This window comes from Alosa sapidissima, chromosome 6 (genome assembly GCF_018492685.1).
Source record: "Alosa sapidissima isolate fAloSap1 chromosome 6, fAloSap1.pri, whole genome shotgun sequence".
Taxonomy (NCBI): domain Eukaryota; kingdom Metazoa; phylum Chordata; class Actinopteri; order Clupeiformes; family Clupeidae; genus Alosa; species Alosa sapidissima.
The window spans coordinates 15610176-15623623 of NC_055962.1; the positions used below are offsets into that span (position 1 = coordinate 15610176).

At 44.9% G+C, this 13448-nt stretch overlaps 1 protein-coding gene across 8 annotated transcripts in view; it reads left to right on the forward strand.

The window, feature by feature from the left end:
* Positions 1-210: 210 nt before the first annotated feature.
* LOC121711159 (kinesin-like protein KIF13B) overlaps positions 211-13448 on the forward strand; it is a 33576-nt gene continuing 20338 nt past the window's right edge. For 3 of the 8 annotated variants that reach the window (XM_042094516.1, XM_042094520.1, XM_042094519.1), the window contains exons 1-17: positions 215-577; positions 987-1076; positions 1593-1686; positions 5368-5380; positions 5607-5667; positions 5923-6015; positions 6171-6351; positions 8003-8090; positions 8420-8554; positions 8703-8815; positions 9321-9426; positions 10027-10239; positions 11390-11500; positions 11784-11918; positions 12051-12181; positions 12839-12925; positions 13082-13266. In XM_042094516.1, coding sequence (XP_041950450.1) covers positions 1010-1076; positions 1593-1686; positions 5368-5380; positions 5607-5667; positions 5923-6015; positions 6171-6351; positions 8003-8090; positions 8420-8554; positions 8703-8815; positions 9321-9426; positions 10027-10239; positions 11390-11500; positions 11784-11918; positions 12051-12181; positions 12839-12925; positions 13082-13266 — 1813 coding nt within the window. In that variant the 5' untranslated portion in view covers positions 215-577; positions 987-1009. Of the gene's footprint in view, positions 578-619; positions 705-986; positions 1077-1592; positions 1687-5367; positions 5381-5606; positions 5668-5922; positions 6016-6170; positions 6352-8002; positions 8091-8419; positions 8555-8702; positions 8816-9320; positions 9427-10026; positions 10240-11389; positions 11501-11783; positions 11919-12050; positions 12182-12838; positions 12926-13081; positions 13267-13448 lie in introns of those variants that run through there. The other 5 variants (XM_042094518.1, XM_042094522.1, XM_042094523.1 and 2 more) reach the window with 4 other exon arrangements.

Genomic DNA, 13448 nt, shown 5'->3' on the forward strand with positions numbered 1-13448 from the left:
TTATTTAACAAATAAAATCAGTATTTTCATATTGTCAAATTTAGTTTGTTTTCATGAAATAATATCTGAGACATTTTTGTCTTGGTAAAGAAAACAAACTGTAATAAACAAAAAAGGTGTGAGTAACAGGTAACTGTTTAAAGCTGACCAAAACAAGATCAACATTTATCAAGTTATATTCCTCCCGATCACTTGGACTGTCACTGTCACTATGCGTCTGAGCAAATCCGCCTCAGTGCAAATCTGTGCATAGGAACTCATAGGCAACCTGTTGCTTGCTCCACAGTAGAACCTGTAGCCTACTGTCTCAGGTTAAAATGGCTTCAGTGGTCCCTAGTCTCGGGAGTATCAGGAAATGAAGCAGGTGGAAATGTGTCAGATTGCTCTTGAAGTTTCATCGATTCGAAAAGCTGGAGTTTTCCTAGGATCTTATTTGAACGAAAGCTATTGACGACATTTCTTCGGGAGAGCTCATCTATTTGGAATGTTTTATGATTGGAATAAAGCCAGCCTATAACCTCACAGGCTAATCGCAAGCTAATGTTAATTCTCGTTGGAGCTCTCCTTAAGATCGGCGGTAAGGCTTACTTTTCCTTTTACAACGCCTTCTGAGAAATGCGAACGGTCATTGCTACATGACATGACTCTCGACAAAAAGAATAATTTGACGTTGCATATCTCTTTAACCTGCAGTTGACCTGCAGGTGTGTTACAAATGTTAGACTATGCTGAATATTTAAACTTAACCATATCTGTTTCCATATATGTTTATTACAGTTAACTATGTCTATGCAAATGTTCAACAACATATGGCGTAATGAGCGCTACGTAGATTCTAGGAGCCGAGGGCGCGTGTTGTTTCACATGGGACATTGAAGCCCAGACTTTATCTTTGTAATTACGAGTTTGAGTAGAATGCCTTGTACAATATAATTGGTTTGACTGCATACAAGTGTTTACGAACGTTTTTCCCTCCTGCATCTTAGACCACTAACCTAGACTCTGCACTATGGACGAAAGTTTGAATGACTCAAATGTAAAGGTTGCTGTACGGCTCCGACCAATGAACAGGAGAGGTGAGGCATGAACGGAACCTTGTGACAGTCATTGCATTTCCATTAAGTAATGCCCCTCTGTCCAGTCAGTGACTTTCTTGACTGTGAGGCAGTCCATGGTTGTTCGGCCATGCGCACGGAAAAAGTGTGCACTCTATTCATGGGAGTTTAAATGTAATTTTCCGTATGAAAAACAAACATTATGAGCTTAGAATCCACCATTTCTCATTTCCCTTGGTAGGCATAATGTGCTATCCTTGGGGCATAGATTTAAGTCTTTGATGCCAGATTTGTAACCCACATATTGTTTTCAAGAAAACCATGTTCTTCTTATCTATGTAATATTTTGGAAATCGTCCCATGTCATTTTAGATATTAAAAAAAGTCTGTTCCATTCTTTCAAACACTGTTGCCACACACTCACAAATATTTGTGTCTCTGAGCTGCTGTCCTACTTTTGTGTTGTTGCTAATGGCACTAGGAAATTAAAGTTTTTTTCGCCTTTCCCCCTGTCTCTCTGGTGCACCTCCCTTACAGAAAAGGACCTGAAGACAAAATGTGTTGTGGAAATGGAAGGCAACCAGACCATCCTCCACCCCGCCATGGGGAACATGGGAAAAGGGGACACTAGGTAGGTTTTGAGAACGCTGGCGGTGGACTGTGTATGCCGACTTCTGTGAATCCACCACCACCAGTTTGGAAGTGGGCCATCAGTGACACATCATCAGGAGGCTTCACTGACACATCTCAGGCTGATAGCTGTGGCTGTAGGAACACAGTGCAGGGCCACAGATGCTGGCATTGAAGACACTGATGTCATTTTTAAGAAGGACCACACAGAGTAGGCATTACAGCCTGGCATGGTTAGTTAACTGCAGCAGAGAGAAACAAAAGGGCCCTTGACTGATTGCCTGGTCTGGATGGCCTGACTTCTTGAAAAGAAGCTAGACTTTCTTTCTTGCCTCCCTCTCTTTCTCTCTCTCCATCTTTTTAATCTCACATGGGCTGGGTTGGGTGGCGACTCCCACCCAATCTAAATTCCTCGGCTACTTTGGTCGTCCGGTTATCATAGCAACCGGTATAGGGCCCAATGGAGTGTAACCTTGGATTCTTTTAGTGCCAAAGGAAACAATGTGGCCCTGTGTGTGTGTATGTGTGTGTATGTGTGTGTGTGTGTGTGTGTGTGTGTGTGTGTGTGTGTGTATAAGAGATCAGAAAAGCAGGTATAATTTCCCCATATTGCTCTCCTCTTGGCTTGAAGATACAGTGGCCAGGAACATCCACCATTTTATATCTTTCCTACCAGGACAGAATGTGCTCGAGTCAAATTCTTTGTCAAAGGGTGGATGTGAACAACTGAAAGAAATCAGAACTTGTGATATGTTCTGGCATATCACTTCTCTAGAGCAAGTAATACAAGCATGCTTTTGCATAGTTTTGGTTTGTACATTTTTGGTGTTAACTCAATTTAATTGTGTGTGAGGAAGTCACACAGTTTAATTGCCGCTGTCCACTGTTTCCATGTTCCAAGTTATTGGTTTTAAGTCATTTGGTCCAGCCAGTACTGCTGACATCATGTTGTTCTCAGACCTCAATGTTTTTCACGTTGGAACCTCGGGAGCCGGAACTCTCACAGGATGCTTTACTCTTCAGGAACCAGACGATGCGGCCCCTTATCTCACATCCTCACATTCAAAACAGTCCTCTCTTTATTACCCCTGTGCCGCTCTCCCAGTCGGCCAGCTGTTTGCATTTTCGCCCGTGTTCGCATGGGCATTCATCACCTCACATTGTTAGACATGCATTGGGGGGACGGACAGCCGTCATGCAGAAGTTTGTCTTTATTTTGAATTGTGTGTCGTTGATGTTGTCGTTGTGTAGATGTTGTGGTGATTGTAAAAAAAAAAAAGTACCATTCCAGTTTGGTCGAGATTAGTGAAAGAGGGGTAAGGGAAAGGGAACATTAGGTTGCTGTGTCGTTTGTGGGTTTGACCATGTGAAGGAGCAGAAAGGGAAGTTGTGGTGCAGGACCTTTGCTTTTCATCTCTCTCTCTCTCTCTCTCTCTCTCTCTCTCTCTCTCTCTCTCTCTCTCTCTCTCGCTCTCTCTCTTACACACACTGTCACTCACTCTCTCTCACACACTCTGTTACTCACTCTCTCTCTCTCTCTCTCTCTCTCTCCCTCTCTCTCTCTCTCTTACACACACTGTCACTCACTCTCTCTCACACACTCTGTTACTCACTCTCTCTCTCTCTCCCTCTCTCTCTCTCTCTCTTACACACACTGTCACTCACTCTCTCTCACACACTCTGTTACTCACTCTCTCTCTCTCTTTCTCACTCTCTCTCTCTAACACACACTCTCTGTCACTCACTCTCTCCCTCACTCTCTCTCAGTTTATCTCTGGTTGGGCTCTCTGCCGCTGTGACTGTTTGTGGAGTCCTGTGGTGTCCCATGGGGCCCTGTCTGTCAGTGATGTGGTAATAATTCTGCAGGCAGCAGCCTGTTGAGAAGGCAAGGCCAAACCGGTCTGTGTGTGTATGTGTGTGTGTGTGTATGTGTGTGTGTGTGTGTGTGTGTGTGTACTTGCATAATGTACATGCATAATACGTGGGAGGCTTGTAGAACAGCCCATGTCGGCCCATGCCTCATGAAAACTGCCCCCACACACACACACACACACACACACACTTATATTTACACTTGCACACATAATTGCAATGTGCATGTAAATACACTCGTTCTCTCTCTCTCTTTTTTTTTTTGTCTCTCTCTCTCTCTCACACACACACACACACACACATTGCTCACACTCTTTACAAAGGGTGGGACTGTTCTCTCATTGGCTACTGCCCAGGTGACTGCATTGTCTTATCCAGGTATTCCCCTCACAAAAGGCCCACTGATATCCTGCCCAGCCCCTGCTCCTTCACCACTGATTCCAATCACTCAGGGTCTCACTCTGACTGACCCATCCCCTCCTCCAATCCCTCTGTTTTGGATGAGTGGGCTGTTTTTTTTTTATGAGTCCCAGCATGCAACTGTGATTGCCTCTGGGCTCCGACAGAACAGGTCAGACAGGCTGCTGATTGGTTGGCTCGCTTTCATCTATTTGTCATTAACTTCCAGTGCTCCTCTGTCAGCGAGAAACCCAACCCAGCAGTCGTGGACAAATAAGGAATTTCTGTACTCACATTCTCCAATGCTTTTCCATGTGAGGCACTGCCATGAAAGCCATGAAAGTTTAACCTGTTAACTGTAATTTTGAGGGGTTTTAGCTTGAGCTGCAAAGAAACCAGAAACTGGTTGCATATGTTTGCACCAAGCTCTTGATTGGGTCTGAGACTCTTTAAGTATCTTTAAGTATCTCCTCAAAATGTCTCCACTCTGGCAATGCAACGTCGGATTTGTACATAAGGAAAGAAAAGCCTTTCAGGGATTCGAAGATGAGGATTTTGTTACCATTGTTACCAAACCAGACCTATTTGATGCATACTACTTTATGAAAGGCAATAGTCATGTCCGCACATGTTCAATAGAAATTCAAAGATCAAAGACCTCACACAGAAAGCTTAAGTCGCATTGCCACCTTTGACTTTCAAATAAGGGGTGGATTTTCAAAACATTCCTCTATTGTCTTTTGTAAGACCCAATGGTACTTATTCTTAAGGGTAATCACATGTTCCTCGACAGCTTTGCTCCAGGTGAATTCTACTCAGTAAAGCTCACCAAATGCCCTCCCAGTGCAGCCATATTAGCTGGCTCTCTGTTCTCTCAACGTCCATACCAGATAACTATTATCAGGGCATAGTGTTGGTGCTGCAGTCATTATCATCCAGGTGGAGGATAAAAAGTGTTAGTTAGATGTGTTCCCCTCTGACGCCTGTAACGCTTTTTTTCAAGCATCAATGAGAAACATTCAATAACCCCTTCTTAACCTGTAATCTGATCTGTAATTTCCCATGCATTAGCCGCACCATGTATACACCGCATGATAGTGTTTTATATAAATAAGAAGAAAAACTAAACAAATATTGAAAGGTATTGAACACATCCATGTACACAGCAGTGAAGAATCAGAATCAGATCATGCTTTAGTATGAATGAAGAAATGAAAAGCATTCCCATGTATAGCCCCCCCCGTGTATTAACCTAAATTTAGCTAAATCAATATATAAACCTTGGTTAATGGGAGGGAAGTTACGGCAACCCTTTCATTTGATCTGAATTAGTCTAATAGAGTTGCGAAAAAGTTTCCCAGTATCCAAACTCATGATGTTCATTTCTTGTTTTTTTTTTCTCCCTATCCAGGAGTCAGCCAAAGGTGAGAGTCCTGTACACCGATTAAGCCTTTCTGAATACATGGAAGGCCAACAGTGGATTAAGCTTCTGACTGATTTATTTTCTATTTCAAATTTTATATGTAACAGCATGGGTCACACATGGCTGTTCTAGTGTTAGAACAGACCATTGTCTGTGTTTCTTTAGTGATAGGAAGGAACCTTTATTTCCTGCATAACACATGTTTTCGTTGTTTGTTCCCCTGTAAGGCTTTTGCGTATGACTACTGTTTTTGGTCGATGGACGAAGCAGACACAACAAAGTTTGCAGGTGGGGAAGAGTGTGAACACAGTCAAAACGCACTACTGAAATCTCATAATGACTCTTCTATTTCAGTAATCCAAAAGGGACAGACCTGTTTGACTAGCTTGACAAATGTACAGTTTTTGATTAAGTAAACCAACACTCACATCCTCTCTGTAGGCTACCCAGAAATATCATTCCATGAACAAGTTCTGTTTTGTCATCATCACAAGTTGTGTGGGTGTTTGTGTTTGTTTATGTGTGTGTCTGTGTGTGTTTCAGGTCAAGATGTAGTGTTTCAGTGTCTCGGGGAAAGTCTTCTGGATAATGCTTTCCAGGGCTACAATGCCTGCATCTTTGCCTATGGACAAACAGGTAAACTCTACACCACAATGGACTACACCATACTTAGACCAAATGGCAACAGCACTGCAACATAATTGTTCTAGAGAACTTTTCTTAGCCTCTTCATCACATTCTACTCTGACTGGCGACATTGAGATTGCTGTAACACGATTGGCTGGTTGCAGGCTCGGGGAAGTCCTACACCATGATGGGCTCTGCTGACCAGCCGGGCCTGATCCCCCGCCTGTGCAGCTCTCTGTTTGAGCGTTCGGCCCTGGAGCAGCGGGAAGGGGAGAGCTTCACGGTAGAGGTGTCCTTCATGGAAATCTACAACGAGAAGGTCCGCGACCTGCTGGACCCCAAAGGGTGAGAGAGAGAGAGAGAGAGACCTCACCCCTCTGTAACACCATTCTCTACTGACTTTCCTGACCTCCACTCGCACAAACCCATACACATACACAGAGACATACACAACCATACTGAAATTTCACTCACATATAGCCCACTGACAGAGAACAGGTTCCGTTCCCATTCGTGAAACCAACTTATGAACCGTTCGGGGTATTTCCACCAAACAAACAAAAAGTGGTTCAGAACATGGCACTTTGGTTCAGAGCTGGAACCAAAAAATTGTTGTTTTTGTCTGCGAACCGGATTGGGCGTGACATTCTACCATTCAAAAAGAAGCAGGCTAAAAGCAAGAGTTTTCTCTACCTATCAACTGTCGCCATAACAAAACGAGTCAACTAGCATTCCACAGCTGGTGTTATCTAGCATTACACAGCTAATAAAGTCGGTCTTATCATCATCTCCTGTTTATGCATATTATTTAACTCTTGTGTATAACATCCCCTATACAAAACACAATAGGAAGTACACTGGAACATGACAGCTGTTCAGCATTTGTGTAGCAGCTGTATTTGTGTCATCAGAGGAAATACTTCTGCTACTGTGTTGTCCAGAGAGAATGCGTTGACAGCTGAATTGCTGAGATTTTACTGAAAAGTACATGATGGACTACTTTCTACATTGCGATAAGATAGATAGTCCTACTCCCTGTTCTAACTTCAGAGAGCTTGCCTCTTACTCTGCCACTCCGAGATAAAACAAATGGGAGTCTAGGGAGTGGGCATGCCACTCTAGTGTGCTGTATACCTTTGAAGATCAGACAGTGTCATGAGTGATGAAAGAACAAGTATGTTGGCAGGCTTCACAGGGGTTGGAGGAGGTAGGCTTACATGGAAGACCTTGGCCTCTCCTGAGAATTATTTAGCAGAGAGCAGATATAGGGCTTTGCAACTGGACAAAGATAGAGTAAGATGGCACAGAATGTTCATTTTTAATAAATGAAATGCCGTGTAAAATATCAATTTCTATAACATCATTAATAGCGAATGTCATCTAAAGGCTGTTTAGTACACATAAGGCCTGAACACGCTCAGGATAAAAGAGGCTGCAAAATACCATAAACAAAAACATAAACATTAGCTACTTAAGCTAGCCCAGAAATGGCAGCAACTGGAAAAACCCTCTAGCAGAAAGAAAGCTCAAGCAGAACGCCACCTGCCTGACACAACTCGGCCTTGATTGCTTTGGTGGAAATGTGGAACGTTGAATTCACTGGGCCGGAGAGAAATTGGGCCGGAGAGAGGATTTCAATACATTGGGGGCAGCCGTGGCCTACTGGTTAGCGCTTCGGATTTGTAACCGGAGGGTTGCCGGTTCGAACCCCCGACCAGTAGGCACGGCTGAAGTGAGAAAGGCACCTAACCTTGGGCATGTACTGCTCCCCGAGCGCCGCTGTTGTTGCAGGCAGCTCACTGTGCCTGGATTGGTGTGTGCTTCACCTCACTGTGTGTTCACTGTGTGCTGAGTGTGTTTCACTAATTCACGGATTGGGATAAATGCAGAGACCAAATTTCCCTCACGGGTTCAAAAGAGTATGAAGTTGACTTTGACTTGTTTTCCCCTCACAAATGAAACTGTGTGGTCATTGGTGTGCGTCGTCCTTCCTCAGGAGCCGCCAGGCACTGAGGGTGAGGGAGCACAACGTCCTGGGGCCTTACGTGGACGGCCTCTCTCGACTGGCCGTCGCCAGCTACAAGGTATCACGCAGCACCTCCATCACAAGCACCCATATTCCCATCTGGAGGAGCTCACGTTATGCCCAAAGATAAAGCTCTATAGATTAGTTTACTAGGAATAGGCAATATAGACTTAAAACATCATGTTACTTCATGGTATTTCTTGCAATAGCAATATACATAAAGATGTGACAATAGTACCATTCACCACAGTCTTCTTGGCCACACGTGGCATGATAATTCTGACCATCATTAGTAGTTAACTCTTCTTCCTCACCTAGTTTTGAACTGGAGATGGTTGGAGAGGTGTGTTGCCGCACGATAATAATTGAAGCGTCTTTCTTGTGCAGGACATTCAGTCTCTGATGTCGGAGGGCAACAAGTCTCGTACGGTAGCCGCCACCAACATGAACGAGGAGAGTAGCCGCTCCCACGCCGTCTTCAACATCATCCTCACACACACTCTCAAGGACCTTCAGTCTGGGGTAAGATTTTACACACACACACACTCATTCTCACTCTCACTCACATGCAGGCAGGCACACACACACGCACATATGCACTCATCTGCACCTATACACGTACTTACTTACTCAGCAGAGCACAGTGGATTGACCCTTGTGTTTGCTTCAGACGAGTGGGGAGAAGGTCAGTAAACTGAGCCTGGTGGACCTGGCAGGAAGTGAGCGCGCAGCTAAAACAGGGGCCGCCGGAGAGCGACTCAAAGAGGGGAGCAACATCAACAAGTGGGTGAACATGCACACACTCACTCATAGTCACTCACACGCACACACTCACTCACTCACTTACACTATCACACACACACTCACTCATAGTCACTCACTCACACGCACTCACTCACTCACTTACACTATCACACACACACTCACTCACTCACTTACACTATTACACACACACACACACACACACACACATTACACAAGTTCCTTGAGTTGAAAAGAAAAATCTCTCTCTCTCTCTCCCTCTCCCCCTCTAAACACCTCTCTTTCTTGAAAAGACAAACTCTTTCTTTCTCTCACTTTTCACTCTCTCTCGCTTTCAGCTTCATTGCGTGGTTCTTGACAGTGTTACAAGTGCCCAGCTCTCCTTTCCTCCGGTCTTATCCAGTTCTCCTAACTCTCTCCATTGTTCCTCTACCCCCCCACCCATCCCTTTCATCTCTTGAGAGATCTGCTGCAAAGCCCTCTCTGATGTAAGCCCTTAGCCCCTAATTGTGCTGCTTGTGTCCAGGTCTCTGACCACACTTGGCCTGGTGATCTCAGCGCTGGCTGACCAGGGCGCTGGGAAGAACAAGTTTGTTCCCTACAGAGACTCCGTGCTCACCTGGCTGCTGAAGGTACATTCCAAGGCTCATACGAACATCCTGTCCATACTAGTCCATACGAAATGGGATAGTGCTTACAAAAAATGTTTGCCAATTGCACTTGAGAACATTCTTGAGAACATACTAACTTTTTTCTTATAAGTCTCCCTAAGTTTTTTTTTTTTTTTTTTATCTTAAAACATGTTCATGTATCCGGCCCCTGACTTAATCAATCTGTCCCCCTAATCCCCCTCTAGTGTAGTTGGCTTATTCAGTCATTCCCAGGATGCCTTCATAAAGCCCTATATAGATGCAGGTTGTTGCAAGAGTCTAGAACACAACAGAAAGAAGTAAAGGGCTTTGTACTGAAGCCTGTGGAAAAATCTAAATCAAAACAGTTTGTTGGTATAATATGGTGGTTGTCAGTTTCACAACATTATCACAGCTGGTTTATATGGATAGTATTTGGACTGGACAAAAACTGTTTAACAGAAAACTTGTGGTGGTTAAGTCTTACAACTATATCAGTTATTATGATGTTCAAATTGTATCTGGAAATTAGGTTGGTAGGTTGTCAAAGACTCATAATGTGCTGCTCTCTGATCATATTTGCGTTGTTTGTCCATCTGACAGGACAGCCTGGGCGGCAACAGTCGCACGGCAATGGTCGCCACGGTGAGCCCCGCAGCAGACAACTACGAGGAGACGCTGTCCACCCTTCGCTACGCTGACCGCGCTAAGAGCATCGTCAACCACGCTGTGGTGAACGAGGACCCCAACGCCCGCATCATCAGAGAGCTCCGAGAGGAGGTGGAGAAGCTGAGAGACCAGCTGACAGAGGCTGAGGTATAGTGGCACACAAACACACACACACACAGTGAGTTGAATGGACGTACTCGCTCTCTCTCTCTCTATCCAAACACATACACAACTCCCCCCCCCAACACACACACACACATACACACACACACACAACAACTGGCGATGCCAATATTTACTAAATCACAGCAGGGCACAATCAAGCATAATTCTTTTGAGTAATTAGTAACGCTTTTAACATTTAGCGCTTCACTTAAAATCACAATTTGACGTCATTTAAAGTTTGTTATAAGTTTTACTGAAATGTGGTGACCTTTTAGGAAATTAATTTACTTGGCGCGCACACACACACACACACACACACACACACACACACACACACACACACACACACACACACTTGTTACTTGTCCTTGTCTGTGCATGAACCAGTGACCCTCCCTTGTGGGTAGGACTAAATTAGTAGAATGATTGGTGTGCAGACCTATGAATGCATTGCCTGCCCCATTGCATGGCATACAAATTAGAGCCCATAAAGACACACACACACACACACACACACACACACATACTTTCTTGTAGTGGATGGCTGGTAGGGAAACATTGTGTTCTAATAGAGTGCATGCCCCACATGCGGCGATGTGTTTTTAAGACCAATTATTTATTTATGAGGCTTTAAATCTGTTTGACACTAGGGCAGCTGCTATTTATGGTGACACATCATTCAACACGGTACTGTCCCTCAGCCATGGAAATAAATGTGTCTCTGTCTGTGTGTGTGTGGTAGATCTAGTGTGTGGAAGTCTAGGCCATGTCCATACCAATGTGGTCAGGGGGCTGCAAAAAAAGGAGATAAAAGACAAAATTCAGCCATCATAGGGAGCATGCAAATATGGAGACAGAGATGTTTATCCCTAAGTGTTGAGTGTGGTGAATGGAAGGACCTGTAACAGTATGTTGACCTGTCACCTTGTCAATGACTCTTCCCAAAGTATTTGGATCTTGTTTTCCTTGCTTGCTTTCGGATCCAAATAAAAGTGTGTGTGTGTGTGTGTGTGTGTGTGTGTGTGTGTGTGTGTGTGTGTGTGTGTGTGTGTGTGTGTGTGTGTGTGTGTGTGTGTGTGTGTGTGTGTGTGTGTGTGTGTGTGTGTGTGTGTGTGTGTGTGTGTGTGTGTAGTCTATGAAGGCTCCAGAACTGAAGGAGAGGTTAGAGGAATCTGAGAAGCTGATTCAGGAGATGACCGTCACCTGGGAGGATAAGCTCAGAAAGACTGAAGCAATTGCACAGGTACGAAGAAACAACATGACTGAAATCTCTTTCCCACTGGCATCCGTTCATGCAGACGAATACTGAAACATACATAAACCCATGTACAATACAAGGACACAAAACCCCATTCACAGGCAGTCGATAAACACGGGTTATAAATATATATTGATCAGACTTCAGAAACAACTGGATAACGACTACAGCCATCATGGATCTGTAAGCACACTCACATGTCCAGTTATTGAGTGGGGATGCAAACAGTGGTGTGTGTGTGTGTGTGTGTGTCTGTGTGGGTTTGCAGGAAAGGCAGAAGCAGTTGGAGAGTCTGGGCATCTCTCTCCAGTCCTCCGGTATCAGAGTGATGGAGGACAAGTGCTTCCTGGTCAACCTGAATGCTGACCCTGCCCTCAATGAGCTGCTGGTCTACTACTTGAAGGTACTGCAGAATAAATCGCTGGATGTGACATGATAGTCCCTGGATTAATGCCATGTCCGATCCGACCTTACTGTGTGTGTGTGTGTGTGTGTGTGTGTGTGTGTGTGTGTGTGTGTGTGTGTGTGTGTGTAGGATCACACTCGTGTGGGCTCGGCTAACTCCCAGGACATCCAGTTGTGTGGAATGGCCATCCAGGCGGAGCACTGTGTCATCAACATCACCCACGACGCTGGAGTGGTGCTCAGTCCGCACAAGAACGCACGGTAGGGCCCCACATCCACACACACACAAAAACACACGCGCGCACACACACACACACACAGACAAAAACACACTAAAACACACACATGAACACACACACACACGCACACACAGATGGGGAAGAAGGTAGTGGGAGGTACTAGATAAAGCATGTCCAGCTGTTAGTATTGCCAAGAGAGGTGGAAGAGTTGGGTCTTCGGGAAGTTTTTGAAGATAGAGAGGGATGCCCCTCCTCTGGTGGGAACTGGTAGTGCATTCCATCAATGGGGAACAACAGATGAGAAAAGTTTGCTGTGAGTGTACAGATGGCAGAGCCAGGCAGCGTTCGTTAGGATTGCTACTGGTATGGTTTTTAATAATAGTTGTCGACTAGTCATTATGGAATGGCACAGTGCTGTTGCTAGCATTACTGATACTGCTAGTGCTAGCTGGTGGCAGTGGGTGTTTAATCTTTAGATGGTTATTAATAGCAGATGTTTATTATTGTACTCTAATACAACAGTACACAGCTAGCAAGCGCTTGCATGTCACTGTGAAACAGGTCTTCTGTAAAGCACTTCCATACATAGGAATGTCTAGCCCGATATTGTTGTGTTGTGTGTGTGTGGGGGTAGTTATGATCAAGTGTTTTAGCATCTCTTTGTTTTGTGTCTATGCAGCACCTGTGTCAATGGGGCTCCTATCACTGTCCCGGTCCAGCTTCACCATGGAGACCGCATACTCTGGGGCAACAACCACTTCTTCAGGTTAGCGCCCACCTACCACATATTATGTTTTTATGTGTGCGTGTGTGTGAAGGACACCTGAGAGAGGAGTTGTTGTTACTTGTTTAAAACCAATAAAAAGTGCTGAAAAACTGAGAGAGCAGCCTCCTCTTCCTCCTCCTCCTCCTCCTCACGCAGGATCAATATGCCCAAGCTGCTGTCCCGTGGCACTGAGGAGGAGGAGGCTGGAGTGATGAAGGCCGGACTGAGCACGGAGGCACTGGAGGTGGACGTGGACACGGTCAGCCAGGGCTCCAGTGACATCAGCTTCAACTACGAGTATGCCCAGACCGAGGTCATGATGAAGGCTCTGGGGAACAATGGTAAGAAGACCAGCCCCAGAGACTTATCTGTTCTCTAAGTGGAATCTCTCAGCTCAATGGCTCCTGATAACTGATAAATCCTGATTATGTGATGAATTCATTCATTCATTTATTCATTCGTTTCTCCTCTCACTAGTCCATATGCTGGCTTTCTTTCTGTCACATACAACCAGTGGTGGAGG